The sequence below is a fragment of the Apostichopus japonicus genome, chromosome 14 (genome assembly GCF_037975245.1).
Source record: "Apostichopus japonicus isolate 1M-3 chromosome 14, ASM3797524v1, whole genome shotgun sequence".
Classification (NCBI taxonomy): domain Eukaryota; kingdom Metazoa; phylum Echinodermata; class Holothuroidea; order Aspidochirotida; family Stichopodidae; genus Apostichopus; species Apostichopus japonicus.
Genome location: NC_092574.1, coordinates 9,307,021 through 9,324,868, shown reverse-complemented (window position 1 = coordinate 9,324,868; position 17,848 = coordinate 9,307,021). Strand labels below are relative to the sequence as shown.

Here is a 17,848-nt window from a genome sequence, read left to right as displayed (position 1 = left end):
GAGGTAAATGAATCTGGAGGATTCATGTCAATTGGGTGCGCGCGTACCATGTATGGAGGGTCATGTGATGTGTTCCAGGGTGGTACTATACTGATATTTCTCTGTAGCAGTTCGAGAACAGTGTTAGTGACTTCGTGAAAGATTGGTCGGTTCGGACATGGGAACTAACGGCATAAGAAGGTACTGGTACTTCAGGCCTACGAAATAGTGCTAATGCTAACGTTCAACCTTATTCTCTTGAATGAAGGCAGGCATTCTACATAATAGATCTTACTTATTAATACAGCTCTAGAGGCAAGCTTTGTCTCATATGGCCTAACGTTATTACAACACGCTATAAGTGAATGAAATGTGGGGAAATGTTTAGTTCAGTGCAACCACGGAATTCTCCATGGAACAGAGCCTAATGCTGCTCGACGGAAATATAGCTATCACGTTAGGCTACAAGCACGGTTATTGCTAGGTAACGGGTGTCGTCTGCTGCTCTAAGCACGCAAACACATTTACGTACTAGTTGGGTGAAATCATCATGCGTAATAGGGAGAGTAGTATATTAGTACCACCCTGGAACACATCACATGACCCTCCATACATGGTACGCGCGTACGCTCGTATTTACTGTGTGATAGTTTCTCCAGATTCATTTACCTCGTTGACTAAATGAGCAGGCGGTAGCATGTAACAATTAGCAAACTCATCAGTCATGTGTGGCTTCGCAGTGTGCGGCTTCAGTTTATTCAGTTAAAAGCGGGGAGCGTTAACGTTAATTTTCTAGCTACCAAGAAATTATGTTTCTTGGTAGCTTTTGAAGAATTGCCATATCGCGTTGAAATTTCAGGATTCTGTCCTTAGATCGTTAACATATTCTTTAAATGTGGCAATATTAGGCTGCTGCAATGCTAGGGTATTGCATGTTACTTTCAACAATATATTCAATAAATACCATCTACAATATATTTGACAAAGTTACTAAAGTTGTGAAGACATGAACAACCACAACAAATATGAAAGTGCAATGTAAGTTGCCTCCTACGAATTTTTATGGCTTTTTCACAACAAATACGATTTTTTTATTTTTTTTTGGTTCAAAGATGCTATGATCAGGCTCTCAATGTTTTCATCTTCTCGGGGTTTTCAAAGCCACTACAATATTGATGATAAGCCAGTTCAGTCACAGATTCACCAGCTGCATGGTGACCTCTTCTCTAATGAGATAAAATAATAAGGAACTACTTTATATTCATAACTGGTAGACTTTAATTCTTCGTTTGAATATTCGTGCACTATTATACCGAACTACCCATTAGAGGGCAAAATGGAACCATACTGACAAAGTGAGTTCTTATTCAACGCGGCATTTATTCAGATCAATATCATGGATGCAACTTGTCATTTTTAGCAATTAAACGTTCATCTAAAGATTTGAGCAACTTCTGAAGCAATCATTTAAGGATATTACAACAATTCATTTGTTCATTAACCAAAGACCTCATGTATCTTATTATTTTAATGAACACATAGATAATCATTTAGTTTTGCCTTACAAAAAAGTTAAGACCGAACACATGCGTACACACACAAGTCCTAAGCGCTCTGGCAAATCAGAAGCTGCATATTACATACACTTTCACTGTGCTTCTTCATTCAGTTACGTTATATATATATTATAACAAGAAAACGGAGGACTTTATAAACTGTTAAATAATAACACTTAAACAAACCCTTCAGCTAATTGCTTGCAATTTCGTTGTTTACTTATTTCTATGATTGACAATTGAATTGAAAACGAAAGCCAATGAAAGCATATTAATTTATAAGTGTGCTTATTTACCGCTTGACAAGAGCTTGTCTTGAATTGGCATGACGTTATACATACCGAATATATAACGCTTCTGTTAACAAAATCGGTGAATAACTTTACGACACGGACAGAGGATTGAATATTTATCACCTACTAACTTTGATTTGTAAGTATTTTCCTACATTTATTATGATTGAACAAATACCAAGGAGCACAGCGTCTTATAAACGAAAATACGTCTAAAATAGTGCTATAGCTTGTGCAAGTATTTCTTGTTACTCAAGTTACTGTTAGGAAATCATATTTATCTTAACGTTACGCTGGACAGGTATATGACTCATTAACGTTTGAATATGGAACTTCAGTTTCGAAGCAAAAATAGCAAAACCTCATTATCATATTAAGTTCATATTTTCAAAACGGATAATGTAGAAGTCGCTCCTTAATTCACTGTTATATGTCAGTTCAAAACTACCGCTATAGCTTCACTAGAGCGCAGTGGTGTAGCCAGGATTTTTCAGTGGGGGCGCTGGGGGCTTGAACATTTCCTGGGGGGGGGGGGCTTGACCATTTTTTTGTTACTATCTAAGCGGAGCGCCACCATGGGTTGGCGCGCAGCGTACCGAATTTTTTTAGCTAAAAAGGCCTCCTAGATCGTTGGAAATGACACTTCCCAGGCATTCTAAGCTGCTCTAAAGTTTTCCGAATATCCTTTATTTTGAGATCCCAGTTTTGATATGGTCATCAAATAGTTTAGTGAAATAGAAAAAAAAACAATCTGGTAAGTTACTCTGAAATATCATGACATATCTTTTGTGAGTTTGACACCGGCATTGACATTTTTCGACAAATCTGCAAATTGTGCGTGGAAAATAAAGAAAGATGGACTGGGCTTTCAGCCAAGTAACATACTGAAATGACCGAACTATATGTCAAACTGACATCAAAGATTGCGTCTGAAATATTATTAGGGTGATAGACTGATTGGCCGGCAGTGGCGGAGCTAGGGGTATTGGTCAGGGGGCGAGAATGGCCTGTAGGGGCGCTTTCGACACTAACTAAGCGGAGCGCCACCACAGGTTGGCGCGGAGCGTACAGAATATTTTGAGTAAAGATATTCCCTAGATCGCCGGAAATTACTCTTCCGGGCCTTGCTAATTTGAAGATAAACGAAGAATAAATATGTGTCATCGCCATTTGTGACAAGTCGGAAGTTTATATGGGTGGTGAAAGTACATGCGCTTCATCACAATACCGGTGGTATCTTTGTGAGTGCTCATGTTTTCGAAAAAATAGATCGAAAACCCCCGTACAGTTCTTGGAAAGAGTTTCGTACAACAGAATTAAGTGCCGATAAATTAAATACCGCCGTACGTTAGAGCATTTTGTCAGTAAATTACACCAACAAAATGTGACAAATATCAATAAGAAGATGAGAGTCAAGAGAGTCAAAAATCCCGAATAAGTAAAAAGGGATTAAAAGCTGAAAAGGGCGCCAGCAGTCCATTTGAGTCCGTCGGGGGGGGGGGGCATCCGCCCCTGACTGTTTGGACGCTCCTCCACTGTTGGCCGGTAGTTCTCAGCGATAGTGTTGTCTCCTTTCTTGAAAATTTGGTGTTTTAGCGGTTTTAAGAGCATCAGGGTACGTCCCAGAAGTGAAAACCCGATTGAAAATGTAACAGGGTATCGGGGCAATGACGCGAGCAATGATGTGAGAAACATGTGTATGATGTCAGCATTTTTTACCTTTTAACATCTTCTTTGGCATTCAAGTACCTGGAAACCACCTTTATATAAGTAAAGTATAGGGTATAGTATTGCTCACTAGCTTGTTTGATCAGTTAATGCGCACTGGTTACAAGATACTGATTGGCTGTTTGTATTAGTAATAGGCGTACGGGACCATTTCAGTTTGGGGGGGGCAGAACTTTTTGTGCCCGAAAGTTCCCGTGACACTATCTAAGCGGAGCGCCACCATCGGTTGGCGCGTATACGTACAAGAAAATTTTGGGCACACAATGCCTCTCAGATTGCCGGAAACGGCACTTCTGAGGCCTTGCAAGTTGCATCTAAACATTCTTTATTTTATAATCTCACGTTTTAGAAATTTACACTTCCCCAAAAATTTGGTATATTAGAAGAAGAAAAAATGGTAACATCACTTTGAAGGGGAAAAATGGGACAGTATATTTTTTAAGCTCCTATTTAGTTACCTTATTTATTATTTTAACACAGTACTCAGCTACCTCCAGAAAAACATACATTGTTCAACGACACGTAGGCTGGATAATGTCGCTGTGTCGGGTGAGACTGCAATTTGTCTCACAAAAAAGTATAACTTATAACAAAGAATATGATAAACCCGTACTTCTATGCTTGTAGGCACCCCCCCCCCCCCTTCCACCATCCATGAAAAAGAAAATGTTTCTTCTATATACACTCATGTTGGGGATATCCAGGTCAAGGGCGGCGGAAGCACTTTTAATCTGGGGGGCACCTACATCAAAGGGCACTTTGCAGAAATTCGATTGGACTGATGCAGCCCTATATTTAGTACCCTTTATAACTCTTATTGTATTATCTTATTTGTGTATACACATCACTCCATCAACGCCCCCCCCCCTAAAGGAAAATATGCATACTAGCACTGCAATATCCAATACGCAAATTGGGAAACAAGGAACAAGTTTCCTCTTGAGACAAAATGAGGTGAAATCATGCTAGTTGCTAATGTAGGAATCTTCCGAATTAGACTGGTTTTTTTCTTGTTAATATTTTAACAAATTTTCCATTCGAAATAGTTTTAAGTTTGACCCACAGAAATTCATTAAAAGTCACGGGCTTAGCCAGGATTTGCAAAGTTGTATGCACGACTATCTGAGCGGAGCGCCACCATCGGTTGGCGCGGAGCGTACTATAAAAAATTTTGGTTTTACAAACCCCTCAGATGGCCGGAAACAGCACTTCCCGAGTGTTCATTATGGTTCCCTGGCCTCTTGCTAACTTGAGGCACCTCAATTTTTATATAGAAAAAAGGCACATTTTTAACCTGAGGAAAAGTGGGGGGGGGGGGGCACGTGCCCCTGTGCCCCTCGGTTCCGCCGCCCTTGGTCCAGGTAAACAATTGACTAGTTAGAAGAAAAAAAATGATCTTGCAAAAATCGTGGTAGCCCAGATGAACTGCGCTTATACGGTGGTGTTACACGGAAATATTCGGGCATAATGATGCTGAATAAAGAAAATCATGGAATTGTCGGGCAAAAATTTGAAAAAGATTCGGGAAAGCTACTGCATATTTATATTCCAGATGACAAGAAATTCGGGCAAAAGTCCTGAAAAATTCGGGCAGCCTAAAAAAAAATATATATATATATTTTTTTCTCCTCTTAGGCTGCCCGAATTTTTCAGGACTTTTGCCCGAATTTCTTGTCCTCTGGAAATTTGGGGGGGGGGCAGTATGCCCCCCTGCCCCCCGCCTCGTACGCCTATGTTTATTTAGCTCCGCTGAAAGCTCAATTGATCGACCTATAGCGATCGTTCGATTCAACCGAATTTCATTTCATTCTCTGTAAAAGGACTACTTGGTAGATTTGCAATATGAACTTTTCCACAGTTTGTGTGTGTACGACATGTGAGAATGACCTACTTTGTTGGATCCGATCCCGATGTCCCAGTGCTCTTTAACGTTTCTCTGTGGTACGTCGATGGTAAACAAGTTGTAGGTCGTTCTATTATTTAATGGGTGCAGTTATCGCGAGCAATTTTTTTGGTTCACCACAATTCAAGCATTATATCTACAACCTTTTAGCAGATTTAGCAGAGGAATACTTTTTCTTACGTTTTCTTTCTATTATTGCATGAATGAAACCTAAGAAGTCCATATACTGTTGGTTCTTTGTTTATGCAAAGGGACCTAGTTCATCCATATAGTAACAAGTACAACGATCTATAACATCCAAAATAAGTTGGTGACAGTGTCTCCACTTTGAAGGAAATTTCCCGAAGTGCGACAACTTATATTTCGAAGAGCTTTTGATCATCCAAATTATTTAATCCATCAATTGGATGTATAAAAAGAAATTAAATATCTCAGTGACGCAAAACTGCTTCCGGGGTGGACAATGTTTGGGATTGGGTGACAAGGTTAAGGCAACAAAGCAACAAGGAAATGAAAATTGTACATGTATTCGATAGAGCATGCATATAATTAGTATAAAAGAAAGAGAGAAGTTAAAAGTCTATCATTTTCGCTTCTAGATATACAGGTTGTTTTATAGAGGCACTCATTGATAAACACGTCAGTGAAGATGCTTTTGGCAACAATTGCTATACTGTGCTTTCCTATTTTCCATGTGTGCTCGACAGATAACGGTGTTCACCTTACTAAAAGTAAGTAGGTATATATCTCCATCTATCCATCCATCTATCTATCCATCTGTCAATCCGTCCGTCTGTCCGTCTGTCTGTCTATCTGTCTATATAGATACAGATATTCAGCGATAAGATGAAGTTTCTTTATTGACATGATGGAAATAGTACTGATCAAAATGCTTCTCTTTATTTTACTTCTTCTTTTTTTTTTGCACCGGTTTGCTTTGCAATAATTATTATGTCTGTTTGTTGATGGGTCACTTGCTCCCGAATATCACAAAAATAATATCACTTCACAATGGTAGGTAGGATCGCTTGCATTTGTTGACATTTAACTATCATGATTTTTTTTTGGGGGGGGGGGGGTTGTTGCTCTCCAATCTTAGTCTGAACATTGCTTTCAATTGTGTACGATTGTTGGCCTGATTTTAAGGTCTGGAAGGAGTTAATGCAGCGAGGAGGTTAGCCAGCAGAGGAAGAAACCTGCATGACTATTTGAGAGTGTGTTACCTTTAATAAAAATCGAAGAAGTGCAAACTTCCGGTTAAAAAAAAAAATTATAGAAAATTCTCTGGTCTCTTAACGATTTTGTCATCTCTTATCAATTCTTCTTATGCAACTACTCTGAACCTTTACTTCAGTTTATTAAAAGGCATGCGTTTTGTCTAAAATGCCTCATTCGGGAATTACGAACATAATATTTGCACGTACCGGATATAGGGACAAGTTTCATTATGGAACAGTGCAGTCACAAGTTAGGACTTTGGAATTTGATTCATTATCACTGTTCCAGGAAACATTTGGCAAGATGAAACATTTGTGATGTTCTTTAAAATAATGAAATATTTTCCCTCCAGTCATGGGACATTTTGTTTTGTAAGGCAGTCATGGTTCATTTGTTACCACAGCCATGGTGCACTTGTTTATACTATAGTTGAGAGTAAAACTTGTGTTTCTAATTGTGTTTCTACTGTTGTATAAACCGAGTTACACCTCCAACGAATTAAAATTGACAACTTGCAGTCATTGTTATTATATTCATCTGATTTAATGTCTCAGTGACATGAGCATGTGAATCATTTGTTTTGGTTTAAAGTGCAGTATTGTCCCAAAGTATAGCATTCAGGACGTACAAGGCAATTCAACTTTTTGAAAGAAGGCAAAAGAAAATATTCATCATTGCTTTTATCAAAAACAAATATTTTATTCATTTGTCATATGAAAATTTCACAACTTTCTAATAAATTTCAACAATTTCACAACCAGAAATAATTTGTGCTGGCTCTCTTAAAATCAGAATATTTAGAAAAGCTTGTTTAAAAATACGATGATGAGAGTAAAGATGAATCAGAAAACTAGACGAGGAAATTGTCTGTCTGCGATTAAAAAAATGTTTATTTGCGCTTAAACGATTTTTTCCATATAAAAAAGTCAATCGAGCAGTTGAGAATACATTAACGTACTGACAAAGTGAAAAAAGAAATAAAGTTTTGGAAAATATGATAGTATTACCCTAAAATGAAACAAAATTGTGCATTTCTTTCAAATGAATCTCACATTTCACAGTAACAATGCAAAAACGAAATATTAAACCTATCAGGAACACTGTACAAGTTCTCATTAATTTCATACTTTATCGAAAATAGTTATTTTATTTATGTAAAAATTGCACAAATCATAATTGCATATAAAAAAAATATCCATCATTAGCAGTGATTATAGATGAAAGGTAAACAACTTTTAACATTTATAAGAAACATGTAAACTTGTTTACAAACGAAATTTTAAACCTATCAGGAAGCATTGTACAAGTTCTCAGTAATTTCATACCTAATCGAAAATAGTTAATATATTTATGTAAAAATTGCACAAATCATAACTACATATAAAAAATATCCATCATTAGCAGTGATTATAGATGAAAGGTAAACAACTTTTCAAATTCATAAGAAACATGTAAACTTGTTTACAAACGAAATTTTAAACCTATCAGGAAGCATTGTACAAGTTCTCAGTAATTTCATACTTTATCGAAAATAGTTAATATATTTATGTAAAAATTGCACAAATCATAATTACATATTAAAAATATCCATCATTAGCAGTGGTTATAGATGAAAGGTAAAAAACTTTTAAAATTTATAAGAAACATGTAAACATGTTTACAAACGAAATTTTAAACCTATCAGGAAGCATTGTACAAGTTCTCAGTAATTTCATACTTTATCGAAAAATAGTTAATTTATTTATGTAAAAATTGCACAAATCATAATTACATATTAAAAATATCCATCATTAGCAGTGATTACAGATGAAAGGTAAACAACTTTTAACATTTATAAGAAACATGTAAACTTGTTTACAAACGAAATTTTAAACCTATCAGGAAGCATTGTACAAGTTCTCAGTAATTTCATACTTTATCAAAAATAGTTAATATATCTATGTAAAAATTGCACAAATCATAATTACATATAAAAAATATCCATCATTAGCAGTGATTGTAGATGAAAGGTAAACAACTTTTAACATTTATAAGAAACATGTAAACTTGTTTACAAACGAAATTTTAAACCTATCAGGAAGCATTGTACAAGTTCTCAGTAATTTCATACTTTATCGAAAATAGTTAATATATCTATGTAAAAATTGCACAAATCATAATTACATATTAAAAATATCCATCATAAGCAGTGATTGTAGATGAAAGGTAAACAACTTTTAACATTTATAAGAAACATGTAAACATGTTTACAAACGAAATTTTAAACCTATCAGGAAGCATTGTACAAGTTCTCAGTAATTTCATACTTTATCGAAAATAGTTATTTTATTTATGTAAAAATTGCACAAATCATAATTACATATAAAAATATCCATCATTAGCAGTGATTATAGATGAAAGGTAAACAACTTTTAACATTTATAAGAAACATGTAAACATGTTTACAAACGAAATTTTAAACCTATCAGGAAGCATTGTACAAGTTCTCAGTAATTTCATACCTTATCGAAAATAGTAAATATATTTATGTAAAAATTGCACAAATCATAATTAGATATAGATTCAGCAGTGATTATAGATGAAAGGTAAACAACTTTTCAAATTCATAAGAATCCAAAGTGGTTAGACCAAAAGTTGTGACAATATATTTGTAGGAATTGATGATCATAGGCTCAGTTCTGTTTCCTTTTTGGTATTAACAAGGGGGCATGCACAGCCCCCTTGAAATGGCAAGCTACTTTGGATCAGGAAAAAGCTAAACTGAATATGTATCAAATTTGATAGATGCCAAACTGAAATATTACCGTACAATACCATAAATCTGGTTTAACCTTATTTTACATGATCTCTTAAAGCAGTCAATATAATTCCCGTAATTCCAAGTTTTACTGTGTACTGCTTAACCTACTGTGCTGCAAATAATGCCCACATTATTTCAGCTATAATTTCAGATATATGACAGAAATATCCTACCCATTGGCTTGTTTTACTCCCCTTTCCATCACAATTCATTTCCAATCCACCAATCACAATTAGTTTCCATTTCCAACCCACCAATCACAATTCGTTTCCTTTGCTAATCCACCAATCACAATGAAGTTTTATCCTATAATTACTCGGAATATTGTCACTAATATTCTTTTTCTAATGAAGAAATAATTCTTTCATTACTGCTACATAGTCATTTAAACCCCTCTACCAAAGTTGGAGGACCACAGGACCACTTAAGCCCCGCCCCCTAATTTATATGCATGATATCAACGTGAACATATATTACCACGTTCCCACTATCTACCAACACATTAATACCAAGTAAGAATAAATTCTGACTGTCGGTTGTGGAATTATAAGCATTTGGAGATTTTCACGTTTGACCGTGACCTCATAATTATTCATGAGATGAGCACCAAAATCAATAGGGTTCTTCCACTCACTATGGCGCATTTATGTATCAAGAATGACTTCAAGTGTTTACAAGCTATTTTAGTGAAAATAGACTTAAGCCCTGCCCCTAATAAATATGCATAATATCAACTTGAACATAAATTACCATGTACCGACTATATACCAACACATTAATACCAAGTATGAATAAATTCTGACTTTCGGTTGCCGAGTTATTAGCATTTGGAGATTTTTACGTTTGACCCTGTGACCTCATTATTTTGCATGAGATGAGATGAGCACCAAAATCAATAGGGTTCATCTACTCAGTGTGGCGCATCTATGTACCAAGTATGACTTCAATCCAAGTTGCCATTGTTGAGTGTATAAATGTGGTCGGAAAAAGTGATGTCCAAAACACTGGTCCGATTTCACAATAATTTGCATATTCATTGGTGAAATTTTCTGAAATCTTTATAAGAGGGAACCTATAGCCATAGAGTTTGATCATGACGAAATTTGGAATAACCCACTTTTGGAGTTGAGAATAGCTCCAAGATGAAATCATGCAGTTTCAAAACGGCAACATTTACCGTCCACATTTTGGCACCTCTGGGAGTATGGCATACCATATGCATATATTAGGAAATTGTCTATACTATGGTAGGTACAGCTAAGGGGACTCTCTCGAGGGATATAAAATTTGTATCTCTAGAACCTCTAATTATTTTGTTACAATGCCCCAAATGGCATGTATCCTAATTTGGGCGCTTTAACGCTTTAACTTGAACAAAGTTTACATTTTTCGTTGTTGCTCTTGTTTACAAATGTGCACTTTGAGCAAGTCCAGTCAGAATCTGACCCAAGCTTTACTGGAGGGGGCCACTTGATACCTGTAAGGGATGGCTTTGGAGACTCGACTGGTGTAGTTACTGCAGTTTGTTCTTGCGAAGGTTGTGACTCAGCCTGAGGGGTGCTAGCTATTTCAACAACATCATCATTATCATCTTGAAAGGAACAGATCGGACAGACTTTATTTTCATCAGTAGTGTACGGGTATCCGCAGCTGTCGCAGAATATCTCTATGGCGCCCTCATCTTCGTCGGTGATGGTTACCGAGTCAATTGTACTTGCTGGAGGATTTTCCTCCTTTGGAAAGGAAGTCTTGAATCTTTCTGGTGCTCCACAGATATTGCACTGCTTAGCTCCCGCACCGTTGATGTAGGTGCAACGACCACATGTCCATTCTGATTCTGAGACAGGATTCTGTACTGTGTTAACAGCTGAAGAAATCTGGTCTGGAATGCCAGAGAAAAAGCCTTGAGCTTTGTCCAGGAACTTCCTTGGGGAAAATGGTTCCTCTGGATTAGGTTTTGGGCAGTCACAAGCCACACATGTATTGACTGTTTGCTCATTGGTGAGGGTGCAGTTTCTACAAGTCCAAAGGTTTACTGGCGGACCAGACATTTTGCTTTTGATAACTTTCAAGGGAAGCCAGCTTCAAGATGCAAAAAGAAAATAAGATCAATCAAAGTCACTCATAAATTTGCTAACGAAAATAGTAGTGTTTACAAGGGTCAAAAATCGGGAACCGTTTACTCAAGGGCCGTTACCCGTCAGCATGGGCGGGATTACGGGGGGGCAAGAGGGGGCATTTGCCCCCCCCACTTTTTCCCAAACCTTAGTCACTTTTTTTGTCGCTTTTGCAGACAAATGTGCACAACCCTAGTCGAAATTATTCCCCCACAACAGCTATCCAATAGGCCTATTTGTTTCGAATCTAAGTCAAATTTGTGTTTAACATCGTAACATGTAGCATGAATAACTGAAGCTGGAGCTAGCACATGGTCCGCAGCACAGGTTACGAATCCTGGAGCTAACACACTAGCGATTCAATTCTGCATGTGATGAATCCACGGCATGTGCTACAGTGCTAGCTTCAGGAATTGATTTTAAACGTTGCTGCTCTACTGAATGCGTTGAATAACTAAATCCAGAGAAACGATTTACAAAGCCAGAATTGCATATCGGGTATATCAATAATTAAATGCAATACACTGACACATGACACACTCCCCACCCCACCCCACCCCCAGTGGTCTAGCCCTTCATTAACAGTAAGTAACATTCAAGTATTTATTATGAATTTCTATGTTGCCTGATAATCTGGCAATAGTTCAAACATAATGCTGGTACTGCCAGGTAATAATTTCATTTTCAAATCTCAGCCAGTACTATGAAATGACCCGTAAATATATTGCTCCATGTTGCACCTAGTCGCATTGTAAAATCCAAAAAGTCACCCCGTCTCGACTTCAGTGGCGACGGAACCGGTGAACTTGAGGGGCTTATCCCCCATGAAAAAAGTTGGGGGGGGTAAAGGTATGTTCGTTCAGCCCCCAATATTTGCCAAGTTATCCAAGAAGTGGGGACCGCGGGGAGAATTTCAAAGTGGGTGCTGAAAATATTTTTGATTGGTCCAATGCACAATATACTAATAATTTTAGGGGGAAAGAACTGTCTAGATGCGATTTATTGTTACCAGAGGTGTCATTTTTGCTGATCTAGGATTTCCTTTCTGCTTAAATTTCGACGCGCCGCGCCAACTGATGTTGGTGCACCGTCTAAATAGTGACGTATAAGCTTCAGTTGTAAATCACCATATAAGTTCTTCTATCCGTCCTCCCTAACATTACACACGTTCATTAATTGTTTAGATGCAATTTAAAGCCTATATGGGTGTTAATTTTACCGATCTAAGGGTACCTTTCATCGAAAATTTCGACGCTCCTTGCCAACCGATGATGGCGCTCCGCTTAGATAGTGACGTATAACAAAAGTTGTACATCACCATCTGACCATATGTTCTACTATCAATCCTCTTCAAATTTTTAAACGATAATTAACTATCTAGATACAATTGCAGACATGAGATCCATATTTTAAGGATGGGTACATGCAGCTTAGAGCACTCGGGAAGTGCCGTTTCCGGCCATCTGGAGGGTTTGTAAAGCCAAAAAATTTCTTGTACGCTCCGCGCCAACCGATGGTGGCGCTCCGCTTAGATAGTCTTGCTGGCAGGTTTGCCCCCCCACTTTCACAACTCAAATCCCGCCCCTGCCCGTCAGGTATCCGGAAAAATGTTTTTACCCTTGTGTATCACAATTTTCAAGAAGTTACATATTGGATGCTATAATAAATGAATTATATTCTCCACTGACAATTTTTTCATGTTCAAATAGTGACAAATACGTAGGTGTAAGAAGTAAGATAAGGCATAAAACCTTCCTAAATAATTTCTATTTGCTTTGTTTCTTTCATTAACTTGTTAATAACTTCATATAATCAACATCGCACTGCTGCTGCTGCTTATGTTTCCTCTCCACCTCTTTGTATCAGACCATATAAATATCCAGTCTTAAACAGTTTTTACTACTACTATCTATTATGCAGGCCCCGGGTTTGCATTAGCCGGGAGATTGCGCCATTCGCGCAATTTGATCGCATTTGGAATAAACTTTTAGTTAAAAGCCAATTGGATTATTATTTTTTTGTTATCCTGTCTGTGATCCATTAGTAACATCCGTAAAATTCCTTGTCAGTCTTTTCTTCTATGAAATAAACGAATGAATCAAAAATAATTGTAAGAATTCTTTCAATTTCTTCCACATGGTAGCCTAACACTAAGTTAATGGGGAAATCTAGTCTAACCATTTGTTTATTTGCTGAAATTGTGATGCAGTTATACGATATCCATGGAATACTATCATTGTCTGTTATATTCGACCACATGGTTACCTAACACTACACTAAGTCAATGGGGTAATCTAGCCTAACCATCTGTTTATAAGCTGAAATTGTGACACAGTTATGAGATTTCCATGGAATACTTTTGTTATTGCTGTTATCTTCGACCAAATGGTAGCCTAACACCACACTAAGTCAATGGGAAAATCTTGCCTAACCAAGGGTTTGAAAAAAATTACAACTTTTTGTAGGATTCGGGTGATAAATTAGGAACTGAGTAGTATCGCTTGGTGTTACTAAAACGAATGACAATTGCGTTACACATAACGAATGACAATATGTTGTACACACTAAAAAATTGCGTTGACTGAAGCGAATGACAGTGAATGACAGCACAGAGATTTGCTTCAACCGGATTAAAGTTCAGACTTCGTGGGTACAGTATATTAAAGCCAAGCAAACCGAGTGCACGCGAAGTGCGTATGGCTTACAGATCTAGTAAAGTACGGACAAGATACAAACGCACCTTATAGTGAGCGAAATTGTAAGTCTGATTTTAAAAAGTAAATTTAAGGTAAATTTTCCGATATTAATTGTTAGAAACTAACAATACTATAATCTTGAAACGGCTACAATTTTTATACTTTAATAGTACGATATCATAGCATTTCCACCCAAATTAATCGCGGATATATCAGTTTCAAACATACCAATAAGCCAGCACCTAACAATTACTCCAGTTATCTTTCTATATAAATCTACAGAGGTAAATGTCAAAAGCACAGCACTCAAGCGCATTCTCACACAAAAACTTTCCCTGTGGTTTCTATCCGTAAATTACACCAAAACTCTGCAACCACGTAACATGCGATTTTCCTCAAATCATTTTTGAGCAGAAAACCAATAACCACATTTACTCCACTGCGTTAATGATAAATCAATCTCCATTGTCATTAGCTGTCATTCGTTGTCATTCGCTGCTATTGGTTGTCATTCGCTGTCATTCGCTGTCATTCACGAATGATAATTAACCCTGTACAAAGTCAATTGTCATTTGGTCATTCACTGTCATTCGTTTTAGTTTGTCCCGTATCGCTTCAGGCGGGTACCTGGGTACCCTATGCAAACACAAGAAATTAGATTCCTAGACATGTGTGCAGTGCATTATTCATGCTAACATTTTCACACCAGTGATTTGCTTGCAGTAATTACCTTATGTTATTATTGGAGTTGTGGTGAAATGTGAAATAACATTTCTGCAATCCTTTCACTTTATTATTTATAGAACATGGTCACCTTATGTATGAAGGGAAAAGGTCAGTCCTCAGTGTGGCCAATCTAAGATTGTGTCATGACACATTTGTAATTTTCAAAAATGCAGTAACACAATTCAACTTATTTAAACTTTGTGAAGAATTTGTTCGGTCCAATGCACTGTGCAAAATATCAGCAGCAAAAAGAGTAGGCCTGCAGTGCATCAACTGCTTTGGGTTTCTCATGTGAACAACATGGCAAAAGTTGTCACAGTATGGTATCTTTGAAACAGATTTGCAAGAATGTTATAATGGAAGTTTCAAAGTAATTTTAGGTTGCCCGTGGAACTGCTAAATATTTGCCTTAAAATATTAACCATGTTAATGCTTAATAATCCTGTATTCTGTGTTTTAAATTTGAAAATACAAAGTAGGCCTAATAATAATTTCAAGGACAACCGTGCAGTTACATATAACACTATTATTAATATTAACAGTACACGTTAGGGAACACACAACCATTGAGCTATACGATCTCTATGCCAGGCGTTACAAGTCTTGTGTTACTGGTACCTCGACAATTCTGTAGCTTAACAAGGTTCGGTTTAAAGCTGAAAATTTTAGATTTCATGTCTTTGCTTAAGTTTTACAAAGTCAGCACAGATGAAAAGATAAGGCCGTGGCTATTCTTACGACGAGTCGTAACAATTATTTATAAACTATTCTTACAACAAAGGCAAATTCAAGTGCAGTAAAGTAAATAAAGCAACTGCCATGTAGTAGGGGTAACCCTAACCCTAAACATAACCCTAAACCTCAATCCTAACCCTTACCCTAACCGCAAATTATTGTTACTCCTCGTCGTAAAAATAGTACTCCTGGTCATGAAAATAGCAACTGCGCATGCGTAGTCAGAAATTATTCTTACAACTAGTCGTAAGAATAGCCACTTTGAAAAGATAACTAGGCCTAGCCTACGTGTGACACTTTTGGTAACTGTACAGCCTACACCAATATATTAGTATTAATGTTTTAAGTGTTAGGGCGCCAATTGTGCTCGAAAGTTTATGCTGTGAGGTATCAGTTGAAATGTTTAACAACTGAAAGGAAAATCTCGATGTGCTTACAAACAAAACCTGACGCTGGAAGAACCAATTTGCTGCCGTTTATTCAGTAACCGGCGTGAGCCACTGTTGACTTTGACAAAGTTCGGTGAATAACTGAACAGTCGGTAGCATGTAACAATGAACAAACCCATCAGTTCATGTTTGAATTCGCAGAAGAACGTCACGAAACTAAGGTGGACGAAACTGCAAATAAAATTGGCGTAACACAGTGCATAATTATGTACATTTTCTTTGTCTAAAAGTAAGCCGATTCTTTTCTGGAGGGGCAACTACCGCAGAAACTGAATTGAGAGATATATGAAAATATTTTCATCTTATTCTGAATCTTGATATTCTAATCTTGATATTGCTTCGGCCTGCAGATGCAATAATAATGTAATCGGATAATAGCGAATCAGGTACTAATTGATGTGTAGGACCTAGAATAATGAGACGGAGAGCAAGAAAACACGTACGCCTGCATAGGTGGCTGTAAGGCGTATCTATTCAATTTCAATTGTCTGTTAGTTACGTCACTATATACACGTTATACAATATACAAAGTTACTTATGCATAACTAGAAGAACTGTTTGTCATACTCTTAGCAAATGTCACATTTAATAATAAATGTGACATTTATAAATGATTTAGCCTATTCAGGCGCGTAGCCAAGGGGGGGGGGGCGAAGGGGGCAGCCGCCCCCCCCCCTTGAGCCTATTTTTAATTTTTTTTTTTTTAATGTTTTTATGATATCGCTAGTAATTTCAAAAGAGTAAATGCTAAGATGTAACTTACAAGGCCTGGGAAGTGCCATTTCCAGCGATCTGGGAGGCATTTTCAGCCAAAATTTTCTTGTACGCTTCGCGCCAAACATGGTGGCGCTACGCTTACATAGTATGCAATGCCGTATCTACGTCTCTGAAAATTTTTCTACATTTTCGCCCCTCCCTTGGCAAATTCCTGGCTACGCGCCTGAGCCTATTAACAGATATCACAATACTCTCTCGGCGTCTACTACAACAAAATGCTTTAATGAGCTATTACAATTACATATAACTTGCGTCCAGCCATCCATCAATCCTGAATAGGGTGCATCGAGGTGCCGCAGTCATCGTCACCCATGATGGACTTTTGATAACATTCCCTTTTCAGAACACAATACTGCCCTCAGAAATTGTTTACGAAAAACTTGTAGATTTATCCATTGTACTTGATATAATCACCAGCCTAAAGCGTTGTGATATATGGAACTGTCGTTTGCGGCATCCAAAACAGTGTTTTATACCGTATCGTTATATGAGGATGTTTTTAATTGGGAATGTTTCAGTATTCCTTGGTAAGGGTTACCTTATCATATTTCAAGATGCAATGGATGTACCGGTGTCTGACACGATGAAAGTACCCTATTGACGAACTCTCAAGTGTGTATCCATATCGTACACGTTAATAAGAGAACAATGCACCTCTAGTAAATTAGATGTTCCTTTTATGATTTAAATTCACGTGGATTTTACCCATAGGCGTACGGGACCATTTCAGTTTGGGGGGGGGGGCAGAACTTTTTGTGCCCGAAAGTTCCCGTGACACTATCTAAGCGGAGCGCCACCATCGGTTGGCGCGTAGCGTACAAGAAAATTTTGGGCACACAATGCCTCTCAGATTGCCGCAAACGGCACTTCT

The 17,848-nt window shown here is 37.4% G+C and overlaps 2 protein-coding genes across 7 annotated transcripts in view; one reads left to right on the top strand and one right to left on the bottom strand.

Moving 5' to 3' along the window:
• Nucleotides 1-1,824: 1,824 nt before the first annotated feature.
• Nucleotides 1,825-17,848, top strand: part of LOC139979908 (uncharacterized) — a 34,631-nt gene continuing 18,607 nt past the window's right edge. For 4 of the 6 annotated variants that reach the window (XM_071991128.1, XM_071991126.1, XM_071991127.1 and 1 more), the window contains exon 1: nucleotides 6,052-6,190. Coding sequence is in view for 1 of the 6 variants with exons in the window: in XM_071991125.1 (XP_071847226.1) it covers nucleotides 6,109-6,190 (82 nt within the window). In the remaining 5 variants the exon portion in view is untranslated. Of the gene's footprint in view, nucleotides 1,968-6,027; nucleotides 6,191-17,848 lie in introns of those variants that run through there. The other 2 variants (XM_071991124.1, XM_071991125.1) reach the window with 2 other exon arrangements.
• LOC139979911 (nuclear pore complex protein Nup153-like) lies at nucleotides 6,539-16,677 on the bottom strand. Its single transcript, XM_071991131.1, has 2 exons — nucleotides 16,189-16,677; nucleotides 6,539-11,559 (listed from the first exon to the last, which is right to left on the bottom strand). The coding sequence occupies exons 1-2, from the start codon at nucleotides 16,317-16,319 to the stop codon at nucleotides 10,842-10,844; spliced, it is 849 nt and encodes a 282-aa protein (XP_071847232.1). The 5' UTR covers nucleotides 16,320-16,677; the 3' UTR covers nucleotides 6,539-10,841.